General features: G+C 31.1%; 1 protein-coding gene across 1 annotated transcript in view; it reads right to left on the minus strand.

Annotated features, from left to right (window-relative positions):
- The window catches only part of LOC139481040 (uncharacterized), a 107,588-nt gene extending 100,523 nt beyond the window's left edge, over positions 1-7,065 (minus strand). Inside the window, exon 1 of the mRNA XM_071264075.1 lies at positions 6,801-7,065. Within this exon, the coding sequence (XP_071120176.1) occupies positions 6,801-6,912 (112 nt within the window). The 5' untranslated portion in view covers positions 6,913-7,065. The remainder of the gene's footprint in view (positions 1-6,800) is intronic.
- Between the last annotated feature and the right edge of the window lie 13,749 nt (positions 7,066-20,814).

The following is a 20,814-nucleotide window of genomic DNA, read 5'->3' on the forward strand; positions in this document are numbered from 1 at the left end:
TTTAAAAAAAATATTCAAATGATCAATGAGAATTTATAGACAGTGTCTAAACTTGTGGACTCTTAAAACAACGATATCGAAAGAAATAATGTTGGTTTATATTCCATTTTTTATCATAATTCTATATATACAGCCGAACGTTCTATAGCTTTTTTGAAAATGTCAAATAATTTAGCAAAAGTTTAAAATAATTTGTGCTTATCAAAAATCAAAGTTGATTTATATTATCATTTAAACAAAGATTTAAATGATTACGTTTGATTAAATATAAAATATAAATACAGACACTGCCATAGCGAACGAATTGGGAAATATATAAACCATTAGAAAAGACAAAAAGAACTTTATCGTTTTAAAAAGTAAAATCTATAATTTATAAGAACCACAAATGAATCTGTTGTCGTAAATTGTGGTGTATCGTTCAAATGTGAAACTGAAATCAGGAGAAGTTTGTATTGTCGTCTCCAAAAAGAATGAGATGAACCGAAGTTGGAAGGAAAAAAACCCAAAACGTCTTTAACCAATTGGAACGTATGAGTAATACGTTTACCATATTACGTCATCTTTTTTTATATGTTCAACGATGCCTGTCAAAATATATTTCATTGGTATCAGTTTGCCACATTTTCTATATATTGATTTTAATGTTAACCAGGAAGTCATCTTGACTTCAGAAGTTTTATTTGTATTATCATATCTATCGTTTACTGTGCGTGTTCAATTATCTATGAAACCTGTATCAATAAATTACACTTTAAATGATGAATCAATCGATAGATATTAAAACAAGTCAAGGTGAAAAAAAACACAATGAAGGTACTGAACTCGTTTTGAACTTGAAGCGCTTTACAACTGAATATTACTAAAAGTTGTTACAGAAACAACTAAGGCAAGATAGGCTTGGAGATAAACAAAAACGTAGTGTTTACGCTTGCCATATTACGTCATCTTTTAAAAAAAAAAAAATTTTATGTAATGTTTTGTTGGATGTTGTTTAAAATATTCCACCTCTGTTATAACACAAAGAAAAAAACACAAAGTAGGAGTACTCGCAGCCATCAATATTATAACACAAAGATGAAAAATATATGTTCAACGATGCCTACCAAAATATATTTCATTGGTATTAGTTTGCCACATTTTCTATATATTGATTTCAATGTAACCAGGAAGTCATCTTGACTTCAAAAGTTTTATTTGTATTATTATATCTATCGTTTACTGTGCGTGTTCAATTATCTATGAAACCTGTATCAATAAATTACACTTTAAATGATGAATCAATCGATAGATATTAAAACAAGTCCAGGTGAAAAAAAACACAATAAAGGTACTGAACTCGTTTTGAACTTGAAGCGCTTTACAACTGAATATTACTAAAAGTTGTTACAGAAACAACTAAGGCAAGATAGGCTTGGAGATAAACAAAAACGTAGTGTTTCGAAAAACTAAGTATTTTATAATCTCAAATGTTAGTTAACTTAAAACAAATATATGTAAATGAGATCTTATTGAAACTCAGAAGTTCTCAACACTGATGTCGTGACAGGATTGTGGACAAACTTTCAGCTACAGCGGCATCGGTCTAATGCTAAAAACTCATAAGATATATCAAGCTAAAAGTTTGGTACACCAGAAGGGCATTTCGTATTCAAAAGTATAATCATTTGCGATCAAACAAAAAATGTTGGACAACGAGTTGGGAGGACAAATCAAACATAAAGTAATTAAAGAGTAAAGCCAGCCAAAATTAAAAGTAAGAGCAGGAGTACATAGGGTTGATCAACTTTAATTCCGTTTAGGTAATAAAACTGAATTCATAAATTTTACTGACATCGTTTAAATATGGAGACGGAAATATTTTGTTTGAGATCATACGATAGATACAGTTTAAAATTAATCAAGTTAAAAAGATACAGTTGTAAGTCTTTATTCTAATGAATCCAATAAAAGTGAAAACTGTTTAGAAAACATATCTTTATGTTTTTGCATCAAAACTATCAAAAATACATTCCGAAGTACACCAAATGTAATAATGTGTTTAAAATAGAACTTTGTTGGATTACAAACTATTTTAGATATGAAATAAAATAAAATCAGTTGATAATAGTTGTACAGCGTGATCTTAACATAAATACTGCACTTTACAATATAACATTCATATAAATGACTGTTTCTTAAACAAGTCACTGTATTGTTGTAAAGAGGACATGTTATGAAAGTATTGATGTAATGCTAATTTGAAAATAATACAATCGACGGCGATGATTTGTGGTCACATGGATATTTTGTAAAAGGTTATAAGGAATAAATAACCGTTTGTAAATGTTGTATTTGTTGATCAAACGGATTTTTTTCCTATTTATGTTATTATTTTCCGTTGAACCAGCAAAACAATGACGATTTGAATCAAGTTTTAATAAATAATTTTATTACAATATACTTTTAGTCATATTTAATCATTTAATCTTCAAAAATTTCATTAATAATACGAATGTAAATAAACAAAATATATAATGTTTCGTGCCCTCTATCAATGATAACACTATGAAATGATTTTAAACGTTCAAATAAACTCATCATATATAGCAGGATTGATTGACTTATTAATTTGTGGTCTTTGAACCACAAGAATGTATGGACAATTTGTACCTCAGGGATAGATGACCTTAGGTGTACTTGGCAAAACGTTTAGGAATCTCTGGCCCTCAATGTTCCTCAACGTCGCACTTTATTTGGCAAGGGATGATTTCTCATTATTGGTCGATTGAAATAAAATTAATCTTGGGCAGTCATTGTTATATCGTGTGATAAGAAGGAAATGACGAATATTTAGAATTAAGAATTTTGTGTTACATCTGGCAACTTTTATTTTATCATTCTTGTCGATTTATTGGAGATATAAGACATCATATTTATGGTACCCAATTCAATTAGTATAAAATAAGAATTTTGCAAATCTTCGCAGATCTATCCCGTAGTACTTTACACAAAGTTATAGTAATATATCCTTCATTTCTTTCAAAGGTATTTTGCCACCTTTTCCGATTATAGAGTTCTCTTTGTAAACCAGGAAGCTATCTGAACGTTGAAAGATATATTTGTACAATCATATCTTGTGTTCAATTTACGTGTTTAATTATTTATGAAGGTTATTTCAACGTATTACGTTTTAAATTGAAAATCAATAAACAAATGCTGACACATTCCAGTAGAAATAGAAAAATAATCTATATATTACGCAAAGATGTAATTTAAAAAACTGACTGACTGTCTGTCTAAGAGAATTGATAATCACCAATAACGGTGAAACCGACATATTGGATAAAATATTCATCGTTAAGTCACAAATCTCAATCCCAGAAGATCCATATACTTAGACGAACAAATAAAACGCATATATCAGTATTCAAGCAACGTAATATGCATTTATGTTTATTAATAGACTAGCAAATATAACATGATGATTCGGAAAAGTAGGAATATAAAGTTGCAACGCCAGCAGCACTGCTCTGTTTTAGCCTAAAATTACCCTTCCACTCCTAAAATTACCCTTCCACTCCAAAATTGCTATGTACTTTATACAAAAGGTAATCATGGTATAGAACCATTGGTTTCTGTCAGTTTGTCTGAAAACCCTTAAAAGAGGGGCGAAAGATACCAGAGGGACATTCGAACTCATAGATGAAAAAAACATGACATGGCTGAAAACGTAAAAGACAAACAGACAAATAGTAGTACACAAGACACAACATAGAAAATGCATAACACATTGAATATTTCCCACGTTTCCCGCACATAATCTCTTTAACCGTAAAATCCTATTTTTAAAGCCTTTTACAGATCTACTGTAAATGTTTGGAAATTCCAATGGGAGACAATATTGATTATGTAGAAAAAAAATGCTCTGAAATTTTTAGAAGTTAACATCTCATCTACTGTAGAAACATTAATTTCGTGGGGGTCAAAATTTCGTGGTTTTGTCTCTATATAAGATTTCATGGGTTTTTAATTTCGTGGTTTATACAATATATATAATGAGTCTAGCCATTTCCAACTGATGTAACAGTTTGATTTTATGTTTTTCTGTTACACATATATCTCTGAGTAGGAGGAAGGATCGTTTATAAACTTGTTAAATAGTGCAAAATTTTAATTGTCCTAAAACCGGTCGGAAGACTAAAATTCCTGAAATTGATTTGCCACGCTCAAATATGTTTTAGTGCGCTGATTCTCTCGGTTAAAATGCATTTGAATCAAGTGAAGAAAAGAAAATATGACTCTGTGATCTTGATATACATTTACAACCAGCTAATGGTACGTAATATACGAAAATATATGACTTAGCTTTGGCTATCGTGTCCTTCAGACTTGAGGCTACGTTCCCGATTGCAGTTTGACTACATTAAATTAAGAAATCGTGTACAGCAGATTTTAATCTGGGTTACCTTTAGAATCTGCTGTACCGACGGCCAGTATTGTAGTTTGACATATACCCTGTAAAATGAGTTATTTGTTTGACATTGAACAAGGAATTCTAGTTTATCCATGTCTTAGTGCAGTAAATTTGTTTTAGTAGAACTTTAAATTGACACTTCAATGGTAGAAAATGCAAACCAAATATGTTTAAGTTGATAAATATGTTGGCATAATCTGACGACCAACTATAAAGATTTAATAAAAATTTCAATAAGAATCGGTAAACACAGAAATATCTAGATTTTTAAGTCCTCTATATGTAAAAATTAATTTATATTATTTCATAAGGACCTTTTATGCAGTTATTTGCGTGGTCTAAATGATGATTCCCGACAGTTATAAAACTTTATGGCAAGGTTGTCGGAGCATGCCAGCGCTTTAAATTCGTTTTTTTTTATGTTGATATGATTTTATTTGTGGTAATACTATAGTAACATTCTGCCTAAGTCGATCTTTATGTCATTCAAGAATTATAAGATAGTTTAATCATTTTGTGATCACTCAACTAAATATCAAGGTATTCTTTTATATTTAAGTTTTTTGTGTTTAATTTTCAAAATGTTATTACACAACTATCAAAGTCAATAAGCATCCATAATGGACGAATTGTTGACTGCAGTAGTTCTCAACTACCTATCAGAGTATTCTTTTATATCAAAGTTTTATTTTTTGCGTAAAATTTTCAAAATGTAATTACACAGACATCAAAGTCAATAAGCTTCCACAATTGACGATTTATTTTACTGAAGTAGATTTCAACTACCTATTAGAGTAATCTTTTATAAGGAAGCTTTTTGTGTTAGATTTTTCATATATTATTACACAATCATCAAAGTCATCAAAGTCAATTCCATAATGGGACGCATTTTTGAATGAAGCAGGTCTAGTATCGACTCAATCTAATTCGAGGATAATTGTTAATATTGATGAAATTTTATATTCAGATTATAGTTAGGCGAGAAAAAAGTGTGAGACTTGTAAAAAAGCATGACAAAAATTTACTGATTTCTGATTTAAACTACGAACTAAAATATTAAGCAAAGACATTGTTACATTAAGGAAAACGACAAAACCTGAGGAAAATACTGAATATGAACAGGATAAGCATGTTATTTATTCCTTATTCATATACTTTACTGAAAAAAAGCCTAAAGAACCAGAGGGAAATTCAAACTCATATGTCAAAAATAAAAAATAGACAAACTATAGTACATAAAACACAACATAAATAACTTAGCAATGAACAACACGAACACAACAAAACCTGTGAAGATCCGGAAGGGCATGCAGACCATACTTCACATGTTGCACAAGTCTTGAAGGTACATGTTGTATTTGGTAATGTCATGAACTCGATTTTTCAAGTTTAAACAGTTTTCATTATGAGAGAACTAAAAGCCAAAACACATGATGCGAATGTAAAACAACTGTCATATCCCTTACTAAGTATTGACTTTTCCAGATTTAAAAAAAATGGATTAAACCTGGTTTGTAACTAGCTAAATCTGTCACCTGTATGACAGTCGCATAAAATGCATTCATATTAACAAACAGACATGCATAATAGGTTAACATGAAAGTATAGGTGTACAACATTGTGCTATAATCATAATCACTATAAACCAAACAACTATGTCAACAAAGAAAAAAAACAAAATGGCATTATAATTTTTATTATGAAGTGGCATGCATTATTTATAATCAAACCGAACAGCATTAAGTGCTGTTCAGTTAGAACATTTAAACGTAGAACTATCGCGAACTAAATATATGACAAGTTTTATCGAAACATTAACCAATATTTATAAATTATAAAATTAAACAAGTTTTCACAAAAAAGAATCCTTTTAATTATCATCTTTCAAAATGTTATCCGTTTAAAACCATTTAATTGAAACAAAATACAATATGCAGTTTATTGATCGCCTGGTGTTTACAAGAATATGAGACATATAAGTACTACGTATAACATTGGAAATATTACATTTTCTTCATATAAGAAAATACCATCACTGACATGTTACTGGTGGTTCAGTGATTGAAATTTTCTAGTAATAATATAAAACACTAGTTGCCTCAATTTTTGTACTTCTACAAATCCATAGGTTGTCGATATTTTGGTTAAATGTGCAATCCACAGATTTCAGGAGGCGAAACACAGCTAACGTATTTCTTAATTCTTGTGTATGATATATATGTATATTTCCTACATATTTGTTTGCCTGTTGCAAATTATTTTGGAACGTAGCCCCTTTTTATTCGACATTGGTTTTCCATATAAAAAGGATCAATTCAACAGACAATGAATACATAATACATACCTGAATTATAGTTAATTCCTTCAGATGAGTATTTACTCCAGTAAGAATCAGCTGACCATAAATATCTCCCAGGAATAAGAGAAAACAAAACGATGAATTTAAGAAAGTACATGGTATATATTTATTCCTGCCTACTTTTTACATCATATCGACCATACGGATGCATATGATACTACTAAATCGTCACAACGTCGATATTTAATCTAAAATCTAAAATCTCACATTTTAAAGTTATGAATTGTTGTTTATGTATTTATTGTAAAACGGTGCTTTAAATATTCTAGATATTGATAACGATTCGTTAAGGTATATATGTTATAATAAATGTTGAATGCTATTGTTTAAGTTTTAATTTTATGAAGAAACTAAAGTAATTTAACGTAAGAGATACGTATATAGGTTAAACACATTATTGATTAAATTGATTTTATACTTTTGGGACATCTTTAATTTATAGTGGTTGAGGGACAATAAGCATAATCAACTATCCGTTGATATAATAAATTTTGAAATTTTGAAGAAACTAATGTTCCAACTCCTTCAAACATATTTGACGTTAGATGAATTTGGCTACTAGTATTATGTTCGGTCCCAGGTGATCGTTTACCATTTTGTGATGATTTTTATTGTAAATGAGAGATCTTCTTCGCTTGTGGTTGTCTTGCAAGAGGGAATGCTTTCTATGAGCAATTTGAATGTATCATTGATTCATGAATCATTAAGCAGTAACAATTCATATCGAGCAAATATTGAAGCCGTTGTCCAATATTTTAGTCTGAAGCTGTTGTAATCTTATACAGTTACGTGCCTGTGTTATAAAAAAAGTATAAAACACTTATAGCAATATTATTTCATATTGCCAATGAATGGGTATGAATTAGGGATGTCAACGAGTACTCGAGGACTCAAGTGTCGCTCGGTAGTACCGAGTATCGAGTACCAAAATGATACTCGACTAATCGGTTTCTTGTTAGAATGTTGTTGCTTTCTTACGCTTATAAACAAAACAAAATTTTATTTTATTATGAGTGCCTCCCGGGAAATTATTATATATTAATCAAAATTAATAAAAAATAAAATACGATTCCAATGTTGCCATTTAACTGTCATTTTAAAATACCTCCTAGCAGATGTATATGTAGAATATATGAACAAGAGCATTTCCCCAAGGCTTACGTTTTAAGCTAAATAATCTTTTAGCTGTTTGTTACCTTACAAATTTGGGAAATCGCTACGTCCCAGAAAAAAACGACGAGATAATACTGTTAAATAAAAACAAATTCGCTGCACCCTGTGTCGACCCTCAGAAAATGATTAATGGTATCAGTAAGTTCCAATCATCACCCCTTTGTTGATCATTAAATGTGTATTTCTACGGTTCCCAAGTACTGTTATTTGAGTAATTTTTCTTTATATATTATTTCAAAATTACTTGATTAGATTATTACCAGTTTACATAATTAGTACAGGTAGTAAATGAGCTATTAATTATGGTATAAGTCCTAGGTAATAATGTTGAGGGTTTTACGATTATAAGACAACGGCCCACAATACATGTACATGAAAAGGTATAATTTTGTGTTTCCACTTTTTTAAATGTTTTATCGAGCGAGTACTCGAGTATCGCTGGGTAAATCCAACGAGTAATCGATTAGTAAGTCTTCACCGAGTTGACATCCCTGGTATGAATATATAAAACAGCTCTTTTCAATTTTTGTTATGAATTTTTTTTATATTGGGCTAATAAAACTAAAAGAAGTACCAATATAGATATTTACACCATTATATAAGGTTGTCGGAGGAACAAACCATCGCAATTATGTTCAATCCAGCCACATTTCGTATGTCTTTGTTTCAATTCAGGAGTTTTTAATTCGTTGGAATCGTTATATTATTTTTTCGTTTGTTGTTTATCCTAAAGTATGTAATATTGGGGCCAACATAAGCTGACTATATATAGTATCCTTTTTTCATTGCTCAAGACCGTTTTGTGACCTGCAGATGTAGAATGTTTCATGTATCATGGATGGGTTTTTAAAAGCCACTAGATTGATGCAGTTGTTGTAGAATGCTTCTTCCTCGAAGGTATGATCAGCCCAGTAGTTAGTCCCTTTGTGTTGACATGAAATATAATTGACATGTTCATTTTTCTGAAATTTACTGTTGTACAAGTGTTATTTTATCCGCTGTAATTAATTTTGTCATATTTACGTTTTGATTATCGTCTGTTAAAGTCATTAAGTCAAATGGCTGGCTATCCTGTTATAAGAGACTCACATAGCATGTTCTCCAATGTCACATTGTAAATACTTTTATATGATTTATATGTTTTGTTTTTTGTAAACAAAGAGTTGGAGAATATTTGGAGATTATTTAGGTCAGTTGGAGAATATTTGGAGATTATTAAGGTCATTTGGAGATCATAGGTATATAAGATCCCTCTGTATTAGTGTTTGGGAAATTGAAGGTGAGAAAGGAACTATACATTATGAAACGTTAAAAAATAGATTTTATTATTCTGGGCAGTTTTTAGCCGATTTTGGGAGAACTTAGAGATTCATAGAAAGTTGTGTTACATTACTATTCAACTGTATGTATTTTTTGATATTTTGTCCGCTCAGACTGTTGCGTGGTTTTGGACACTATGCGTGTGTCGTTTTTCTTTGGTGTGCACAGTATTAGACACTGTTGCTTATTTTGATGCGGAATGTAATAAAATCCATTTGTGGTGTGTGAATGTGCCAATAAATATTTGAATTATACATTTTGTAAACTGTATATAATGTAAATAGTTTCCTGGAATGGAATTTTAATAAATGATAGATTAGTGAATTTACTTGTATATTTCTTTGACAACCAGACTATACATTATTGGATTATTTGTTTTTGAATTATCCGTTATTTCAATATACCCGGCCTGACCAGAAAGATTCATGTTACTCGACCGTCATGGCACTGTTTACAGTATGTTGAAGTTTTTTTTATTCTAAATAATTTTAAAAAATGGAAAACAACACGTTTTATAATTTATTGCGTCCGAAGCGCTTTTCTGGATTAACCTTCATCAGGAACGCTCAAAGCCAAACATTTGAAATCCGAAGATGTATAAGTACCGAAAATCGTTCAAGAGCTTTATGTCAAAAATACCTAAAATAAATAGCCAAATTCATCTAAAGCCAACTTTGCCTGAGGGAGTTGAAACCTTAGTTTCATAATAATTTCAAAATTTATAAACAGACAATTTTAGTAAAGTTTGTTAAATTATGTCAGTACCGAATCACTGACTACTGATCTGATGATACCCTCGGGGACTGATAGTCCACCAGCAGAGGTATCGACCCAGTGATGTAAAAAATGGAAAACAACACGTTTTATAATTTATTGCGTCCGTTAACATTGTATTGGATTTTGGCTACCCCACTTTTTTTTAACTGAGTCTAATGTAGACAAAATGCGTGACTGACATTAAAAATATATGCCTGGTATGTTTGACGAGTTTTTGCTAATATCCACGTCATTTTGTCTCTGAGGAATTGCTAACATTTTGCATTCAATACACGTTATCTTATTTAACAATAATTTGGGTTTTGTTTATAATCATACAGATGGAAAAGTTATGACATATGTTAAAATTTGATTACCGATGCATTTGTTTTTGCGTGCTTGAGGTAGAAAATGTTATGTTCAAAAAGGAAACAATTTTCTTATCACATTTTTCTCATCTCAGTAAATGAAAATTACATTTAGCAAGTTTCGCGCTTTTCTCTATTTACAGTCATCATGAATGCTGAAACGAAAGCATTTGCAATCAAAGGCTGTATGAAAAAAATGGGGATTCAAAAGGCAACCAACTAATACTGTTAGATGTCAATGAAAACATGTAATACTGCTATAGTACTACAAACAAAAAGCACAAGGTGTATTTTAACAAGATAAACCAATCAAATATGCATTTTTAATATGCGGGAAAAAAACACACAGTGAAACTTGAATTTATGCAAATTATGATACACATGCATAGCTATCAGTCAAAAAACTCGCGATGGACTGCCTGAAGCTCACACGTGCATGGGCTGCCAAAATTATCTCCGAAGACTAGACTATTTTTTACAGAATAAAGGCTTAAGCTGTGTTCGCGGAACGTTTTGTCCTGTCTTAAGTTTTCTATTTTGTGTCCTGTATATAATGTGTCTTTTTATTTTTTCCTTTTTTTTTTTGGCCATGGCGTTGTCAGTGTTTTTATTCAACTTATGGGTTTGAATGTCCGTTCGGTATATGTCGCCTCTCTTTTAGTTCTCGCTCAAATACAGGGTTGGCATTTATGCAGTTAGAATACACACTTTCCCCGTCTCCTCCCCATTCCCCACAAACAAAAAAACGCCACAAAGAGCAAAAGAACAAAATAAACCTTCTTAAACAGAGATTTCACTTGGTACACATATTATGTGATACAAACAAGCATGTCTTTAATGTGTATTTAAAAACTATAAACATAACAAATATGTCACGAAATAACTTCCATTGTTTGCTTTCATAAACCAGGAAGTTTTCTTATATTCCATAAACATGTAACATATCTCATGTATGTGTAATTGATGACTTTGATTATTTATGAAAAAGAAAATTGAAAACGAATCTGAAATTAGATGGGATTTAATGATTTAATGAAGTGATTTATTGTAGTAATAATAATTTACTTTATTGACATAATGTTTCGAACCCTGTTTGGAACAACTTGCGAGATTTCAAGACAATACATTAGAAAACGAACGAAATTATTTGTACATATTAAACTGGATATCGAAACATCTGTCAATTGATTTCTTTACCTCTTTTTAACATCTTTCCTTATATTTTTACATCCGATGAATTTGAATTGTACAGATTGCTAATGTCAGGAAATGGAACGGTGGTTAATCCTTCAATCACCATATTTTAGACAAGAAAATGTCTTAAGGAAGTTTTGTATAAAAAAATGTATTCTTTATCTAAATTAATCAAATGCGAAATAAATCTTAATAACAATAAATAAACTTTGATTCTTTGCAAATGGGATTTAAAGATTTTATAATTAAATTTTGTACTCGAAGTATATCTTGCTACAAAGTATCAAGGTAAAAAAAAAATCTACGTACTAGGTATATATCTTCTAGGGTAAAATTCTAGATGATCAGTAATTTAATCAACAGCTAAGTGTATATCTTAATGTAATCATGCCTATAAGGTCATATTAACATCCCAAGTGACCTTTCTGTTTTTAGTGATTTAATTGTATTTCACTAAAACTATCAAAGTTTTGAAACATTTATGAACTTTTCCCATTTACTACCTTAAGGGCCTGTTCAGAAAAAAAACTTTAAATTGGAAAAAAATCTTTATGTGAAACAATGCGAAGTAAAAGATATTAATCCACAGATTACAACATAACATTCCCGTAAACTTTTATGTTTTCCTGAGTGTCCATCACATATATCGATTGTTTAATCAGTCGGAACATTCACCCCGTCTCATCTTGTTGGAGTTTGTTATTAAAATTGTCTTATTGAATACTGTCATTCATTTTTGAAATGAGGAACGATATATTTCATCACATGTAAAATGAGACGGAAATGATATCATATATACAAGCTTTTTATTTGAGATGTAGATATAATTTACCTATGATGTTTGTGTAAGTAAGTAATTGTCCCAATATAAATAAATATTTTGATTAAAAAAAATTATTAACATTTAACGGAATGGCAATGCCATAACTGGGGAAAACTTCATTATGCATGTAATAGCAAAACTTAGTATTAAAATCATATATAGCAATCTCTGTTTTAAATTAAGTGATACTTGACCTTCGAAATGTGTTTAAAATATTTCGTATTGATACAATCATTCATTAACATAACTGTGTCAAAGCTTTAATAATGTTATCCTGCAATAAACATGCGATTTATAACGACAATTTGCTTACTTTTATGTCACCTCTTTTTTTTTTTTTTTTGATACATTTGTTGTTGATAATAATTGTTAGTGATAGAAAAGATAAGAAGAAAACGCTATAATATAGATTTTTTTCTTTCAAACATTCAAAACAACTACAGTTAACTCTCGTTGTCTCGAACTCGGTTGACTCGAAATTTCGGGTGGGTCGAAGTTTTCACGTGGTCCCGAACTTTATTCTATACAAAAGTATGTAATTCGACTCATAATGAGTCGAAATTTCGGTTGAGTCAAAATTTCGGTTGAGTCGAACTAAATTTACGGTCCCAAGGTTAACAAAAGCATTCAAAATTCATTTTTTATCTCAAACTAATACACATATGTCAAAACATGACCTCCGGGATTTAAATGGATTGAATAGTTAATCTGACAATACACATGTAATTAAATTTTCGGTCACTGACCACTGTATTGATTTATGACATGCTATTTCCATGAGTGTTTACCTAAGATTATCTTTTATAGAATTTTGACAAATAATTAGTGATACATTGTTAATGTTCATGAAAAAGTATTTAAAATGTTTACAAAACAATTAATTTGTGATTTACACTAATGAGCTTGGATGTGTATAAAGTGAGGATTATGGCTTCCGTTGATGATCACCTAAAACTACTCAAACGGCGTCTTTAATCTTGTTATATTTTCTTTTAAAAAGAAAGAGTGAGATAAAACATAATGAATAGAAATCAAAATTTTCTTAAATCTGTTGTATCCGAGAATAAACAATTTTTTCAGCTATAACCGACCTGAATAGAAACTATCAATTGGAAATTACTCTCTTGGAAAAGCCATAGGATTTTTTTTAATCGAAAGAATTGAATAAATAAAAATAATGTCATCATAATAATAAAAGACTGTGACATACAAATACATCGATCTGATACTAGAATATCGATCCCCTTGCCATATTCACCCGGATTTGTTTAAGCTTTACCAAGCTAAGCAAGAGTCGTGTCCTTTAGATTGTCGAACTTCCGGTGTTCGTTTGAGTCGAACTACGTGTATCTCGAAATATTTCTGTGGTCCGGCTGACTTCGACATAACGAGAGTCGACTGTATATTGAAAAAAAAGGTTAGTTGAATAGTATTAAATTTTGACTCGGTAATCAATGGATCTATTTGGGGATTTGAATGCAATCTTCGAACTTAAAACAACGTTATCCCCGGCTTAGTATATATCTAGGATTTTGATTGGTTAACACATGTCGTTACAAAACCCATAGCCCCTGGGTGTTGCTAACCCATATCCCCGGACGTTGCTAACCATTATCCCGGGGAACTTCACGCAAGTTTTCCTTAGTTCCATGATTGCTCCTTGTGAAATATTAAATTCTGTAGATTATCCATGATGTTTGTAATCAAATATTTAATTCATTAACGAGTTTGTCCTATTATGCTGATCATGTACACTCATTTCATTTAATGCATTACTTGACTGCCACATTTTCAAGGAATGGAACTAGTGATCTAGCTATGTAAATTACCCACGTTGACGTCACACCATCTATGGCGTAACGCTCACAACATTGAGCGCCAAATTTGACTCAATCCAATTTCTCTGTCTCCGTATTAAAAACGTCTTATATTTGACTACCTGTAGGGTTCTACCAAAGGTAGTACCCTAAACCCCGTAAAAAATATGTAAAATATCCAAATTTCAATAAAACGTTTTTAGATAATAAAAAAAAACGTTGTTTTCGCGTTACACTTTGTACCCGAATTTCCATAAAACTCGCCCAATTCGGACTAAGACCGGGGATAAATTCGTTATCTACGTTCATATCCGTAGATATGGATATTTTAGCACCCTTCAGTACCCTGCACACCCTTCGGCTACGACTCACGGTGTACTGGGTTACTTCAGGGTGTTAAAATATCCATATCTACGGATATGAACGTAGATAACTTATCATATACTGCTGTTGATTTTATTTATAACATAATTAGAGTTTATTCGGAAGTCAAATGGTAAAAAGACTTGAACAAAAAGTTACAAAATCAGACAGTTGTTTGTAATCTAAAACACATTTGAGTATTAATCATGATGAGAATACTTTTACAAAATGTCTGAGTTTAAACAAGTCTTATCTTCCACATGGTAAACGTATCCTACCAATCATCAGAGAAATCTGTTAGAAAAAGGTTAACTCACAGATTATGCAAAGGCAAAGGGAATAATGAACGTCGTCTTTTCCAAGCCCAACACGTGTATAACATAGGTGGAGGCCAAGAAAATGTGCCATAGCCCATTCAAATGGTTGAACAGAGTCAAAAGTAACTTTTTACTTGAAGTAACAACAAAACGCACACATGTATATAAAAATAGAAATTAAAATGTATCAACGGAAATTAATCTTGATGAATTGCATTTGTTTTGTACTTGATACCAATAAAAGTAGGTGTTTTAAGTTTTTTGAATGTATTAGAAATTCTAGATTATCACACAATGTTACGTAACTGCAGCATGTACATACGGACAGTAATGAAATGCTTTTTCTCAAATTCAAATGAAATAGGAGTTTTTCGGTTACATTTACAACATCAATAGGAGTAGTGAGTTTCAACATGACTGCCACAATTGTACTTCCAAACTGGTCACTCCTACATGTATACATTAACGCAATCTAATTTGGAAACACAATGCTAAAAATCAAATAAAACATGGAAATTAAATGTTATGTGAAAGTCCACTTTGTTTTAGGTATTGAAATTGTAAATAAAAAAAGAATTTAAAATCTACCATTCATCAGATTGAATTACTATTTTAAGTCGAATATATTTTCATGTCCTCATAGTCGCACTAGTGATGTTTCTGTGCTAATGTTTTCAGATAAGAGTAACCGGTTAATATATCAATAATATCCTCATACTTTTGAAAGGCTTGAATATGTAAACTGCTTTTACAATTTCAGTGGGAAATAATTGTTCTTAGCATACCTCTGTCATCATGACATAAACTGTTATGAAGCGTTCATTTAGGAATGTAATGTAAATGAAAACATATGACACAAAATATATTTTTATTTCAATTAGTAAGGGAAATGTAGTGCAAATTTATGAACGAATGTTTGGTACCAAGTGCTGATAAACAGTTGTTTTGAAAAATGTAAATATATTTGATAGTAACACCTTGTCTGATTGTTTGTTTTATGTTTTACGGCCAAATTTACAGAAAATCGGTTTATAAGCTATCAGAATCACATGACATCCAGATAAAGTAAAAAAAAACATCATCCTCACGGGCAAGGGGAAAATGCTAATCAGATTTTTTAAGTACCCCAAATTGTTTTCATTTTGTAAATTACTAAAAAAAAAACACACAAAAAGAAGAGTTTTATAGACAGCGTATAGCAGGATTTGTTGATATCAATGATACTTACCAAAAGTTCTCAAAATAAGAGATCACTCTTGCATTTACATAAATTCATTTAACACATTCTAAATGAAAAATAGGAGGCCAGTAATAGAGAGAAAACAAATTAGCAAATCAGATCAGTGTAAGATTTATCAGACAATATTTGATCTCAAGTTCTAAAATAGGCTGTTGTGATATGCATTTATAGCATTATGTGACGAAAGTGTCCAGATAGACTGGAGCAACGTCAACACATACTTTTCTTGTTTTCGATTATCACGCGTGGGCTGTAACATTAAAATGGCGCTAATTACTTTGTTTGTTTGCCAAATATATCGTATAACACGTGCAGAATCGCATGAAAACCTGAACGGTATCATTGTTACTGTACTAGATGATCATCCCCCCCCCCCAAAAAAAAATGTCTTTTCAGGGACCCTCAAAGCCGATATGTTTCAACCCCTCTTTTAGTGCATTATAAGTTCTGGTGAAGTATAAGAAAGAAAAAAATTATCATTACTATTGTTGGTGATAGTCATGTAATAAGCACATTTATTCAAACACAAGTGTTATTTTAAATTAGTAAGTTGAATGCATTGCGAAGGTTATGAACGAATGTTTGAAACGAAGTGCTGAAATATAGTTGTTGTGACAAACATTTCTCAAAATTGTCAAGGATAAATAAGCGCCTTACAAATAATAAACAAGTCATTGTTTATTGTAAATACTAAATATTTAATAGTAACACCTTGTCTGGTTTGTTTTATGTTTGTTTGCCAAATGAGCAGAAAATCGGTTAACAAACAAACTATCGGAATCACATGATACCCTGACAAAAAACAGCATCGTCCTCACGGGCCAGAAAATGTTAAGTAAATATTGCTTATCATGTGTTTTAATAAACCAAATTTATTTTCATTTTGTAAATTTGTTTAAAAAACAAACAGAAATAAGAGAGTTTTATAAGAAACATACTACACGAGTTGTTGAGATCAAGGATCATCGCCAAAGGTTCTCTTAATTATACATTGTTCTGGTATTTACATGATTACATTTATTAATGAATAGCTTAAAGTGAAAGGTAAAATTTCTATAAAACAAGGTCTAGTTTAAACATATATTATTTTATATACAGACTTGTTTTTTTTTTTTTTTTTTTTTATCTATCACAAGTTTTCTGTAACACATTGAAATGACGCATAGTTCTATGATTGTTTGCCAAATATAACGTATGACACTTGTGGAATCGCATGGAAAAAATCAATGGTATCATTGTTACTGTACCAGATGAACATTACAAAAATAATAACTGCCTTTGTCAGTGACCCTCAAGGCCAATATGTTTCAACACTTCTGTATGTGCATAATAAGTTAGGTTAAAGTACAAGAAAGAAAAAAATCATCATTTCTTTTGTTGATTTTAGTTATGTAATAAGCACATTCATTCAAACACAAGTGTTGTTTTAAATAAGTAAGTTAAATGCATTGCGAAGGTCATGAACGAATGTTTGATACGAAGTGCTGAAATATAGTTGTTGTGACAAACATTTCTCAAAAGTGTCAAGGATGAATAAGCCTTGCAAATAGTAAACAAGTCCGAGTTTATTGTAAAAATTTAATATTTGATAGTAACGCCTTGTCTGATTTGTTTTATGTTTGTTTTTCAAATGTACAGAAAATGAGCTATCAGAATCATGTGACATCAAGAGAAAGTAAAAACAGCATCGTCCTCCCGGGCTAAGATATGTTAAGTAAATAATGCTCATCATTTTTTAAATAAAACCTATAGCAATAGTTTTTCGTATTCATGATAATCGCCAAAGGTTCCCGAAATTAAAACTCCCTCTTGCATTTACGTAATTAACAGATTCTAAATGGAAAAAAGGAGTCCAAGAATAGAAGAAAAAGCAATTAGCAATTCAGTTTAGTATAAGATTTATCAGACAATATTTGATCTTAACTTCTAAAGTAGGCTGTTTATATGCATTTATAGCATAATGTGAGGACATTCCGGAAATAGATAAAACGCCAACATGGAATAGGATCCCAGTTAGGGCAACCAGCCCGGTACCCACGAATGTAGCTCTTAAAAAAATACATAACTTTTTTATAAATTGTGTAGTGTTATTATTTCACTAGTTCTGTAACTGAATGTAGATTTATTGAAAGAATAGGCTTTCTAGTTTGAATTTCTGTAAAAATTTTGATTGATTTAAATGTAATCTGGCGTCAGTACATAGAGTAAATTGCCTAAATTCTAGCCATTATTCTTCTACGGAAGTAGACAGACTGACCCTGTTGTCAATAAAAACAAATTTTTGCAACGGAATGCCGGTCATGAGGCACTGAGATTGTGCTTAGACACTACGAAATGAATGCCTAACATGAATCAGAAGTCCCAAGGTGGCTATCAAAATTATTTATTGAACAGGACCCTATTAGTACGGTGACCAGACCCAATATTTTTTTAGATTTAATCGTCAAACATACTATATGGCTATATAATATATCATTGGATTCGGAAAAATTAGTACTATTGAAATATTGATGTCGTCAAAAAGAAATGTGGTAACAGTTTTGCATTAAATGAGGTCAAAGATCAAATTCTGTTTTTATTTTTTTCTTCCATACTTTAAAAATTTGAAAAAAATATACAACAATTCAGGTTAAATTCTAGATACAGACATTTTCTTATAACAATTATCAATGAATTATCTCGAAAATGTTTTAAAAAATGAATAAGAAATCGATTTATTCTGGAATTTGGCGTTTTTCAAATATATGTTCTATTACAAAAAAGATCAACACATATTCTGTTAAAATTACAGTAGTTACCTTGCCGGCTGACATTCAACCTCATCAATAAATGATAAATATTATTGCTACCTGCATTCTACTGTCATGAAGACATTTTTTGCATAAGATCATTCATGAAATTCATTATAACTAAAAAGCACTCAATATTTCGAAAATAGTTACAAATCAACATTCCAATCAAAGAGATCCAAACAACAGAATTATATTTTCTGGTTAAATGTCAATGAAAATAATTTGAAATTTCTACATAATTCTGACCCTTTACAGGATCAAAGTCCCAGACATGTAAGGTTTTGTTGTGAAAAAAACACATGACTCTTTCACATGCAGATTTTCCTTTCAGTGAAGACACAATATTCTGCAAGAATTCTGCTGAAATATGCCCTTTAAAATACAAGGGGTGTAATGCATCATTTTACTATCGCCGCCAACCGTATTCTAAAGGTGAACGGATAGGGGTTTAGCAATGTGTAATGAGGTCCAAATTTTAAGTTTGAAACGAAGTACGTAAAACAAACTGTTTCAGTGCCGTCTCGCAAGAAGATAACCTGACTAAACTTAAATCTTTACTAGTAGCAAACTTGAATAAGTATTATGATGATTTTAAAGAGATAGTTCTGATCATACACCTTTGAAATTATCTTTTATGCCAAAAGATAAGGGCTTCATCATTGTCAATATTACCGAAACTCTAAAAACAACTGAAATAGCCGTGCGTGTCCTTCGAAGTCTTGTAGACAGTTTGTATACCTACTCCAAACAAAGATGAAATTGCGTCGCATCCGGTAAGTACATGTGCAGCAGGCAATAGTTTACAAATTGTTTGTGTCCTATTTTTATAGTAGCGAACACACAGAACAATTAGAATTGTATAAGAGGTCCATATGATCGTTCTTCCACTCTTTCACATCTCCTAAACTCCGTATCAAAGTTTAAGGCATTGGGTATAGGCCTTCTCTTGAGTGCTGAACAAGTTACTACAGCTATGAACAGTGTTTTTTACAATTTCGGAATTAACAAACGTTCTGACTATGTAAAGCTCACATCAGGTGGAATCTTATGGGATTTGTCAAAGTTTTGCAGTCAGGAATACTGTTCCGCTCTATGATCTGGTACACTGTAATGGAAGCTGTAGTCTCAGTGCGACTTTATAGAGATGTTCTTGTCGTAGCGGTCAAAAACATATGCTACTATGTGCGCCATAGACATTCATTAGGACATATTTTTTAAATAGAAAGCTGCAAGGTCGCCGCTTGTTTTACCTTTCTTAGCATTAATAAATTGAACCAATGTCATACCATCTCTTATGTAAGTTGTGAGTGATGGTATAAAGGGAGGTAGGAAAAGTGAGCAAGAGACTTAAAAGATTAATTGCTTAAGAAATATCCGACTTCCATTATTTTCTTATGGTGCCGTCATTTTGAAAAGGGGATAATGGAACGGGTGCGACAACACATGTTCTATGATAACATCATTTCTACATTTTGCCGAAATCAGTGCACGTCTAGTCACAAGTTATGGATTTATGCGACCTGTGATATTGGACTATAAAAACTCCTTGTGATGTTCAAGCCTTCCTCGACAACTGTGAGCAAAGAACCTCGAATATGTCTTAAAGCATGCATTTAAGAAGAGATATTAATAAGACATTGAGGGTGGGATTCCACACCAAAGGGATCAGTCATGGATCATTTAGATGGTTTACAATTGCAATAACATGTTCTTCAACTCTTTTCATTGCTGTTGCCTTTTTTCTTCTTTTGAATTTGCATAATTTGCAGCAATTCCATCCCTTTTCAGCATTACACGACTAATGGATTCTATGAAATGTCTAGCAAAGGTCTATCT

Source organism: Mytilus edulis, chromosome 7 (genome assembly GCF_963676685.1).
Source record: "Mytilus edulis chromosome 7, xbMytEdul2.2, whole genome shotgun sequence".
Taxonomy (NCBI): domain Eukaryota; kingdom Metazoa; phylum Mollusca; class Bivalvia; order Mytilida; family Mytilidae; genus Mytilus; species Mytilus edulis.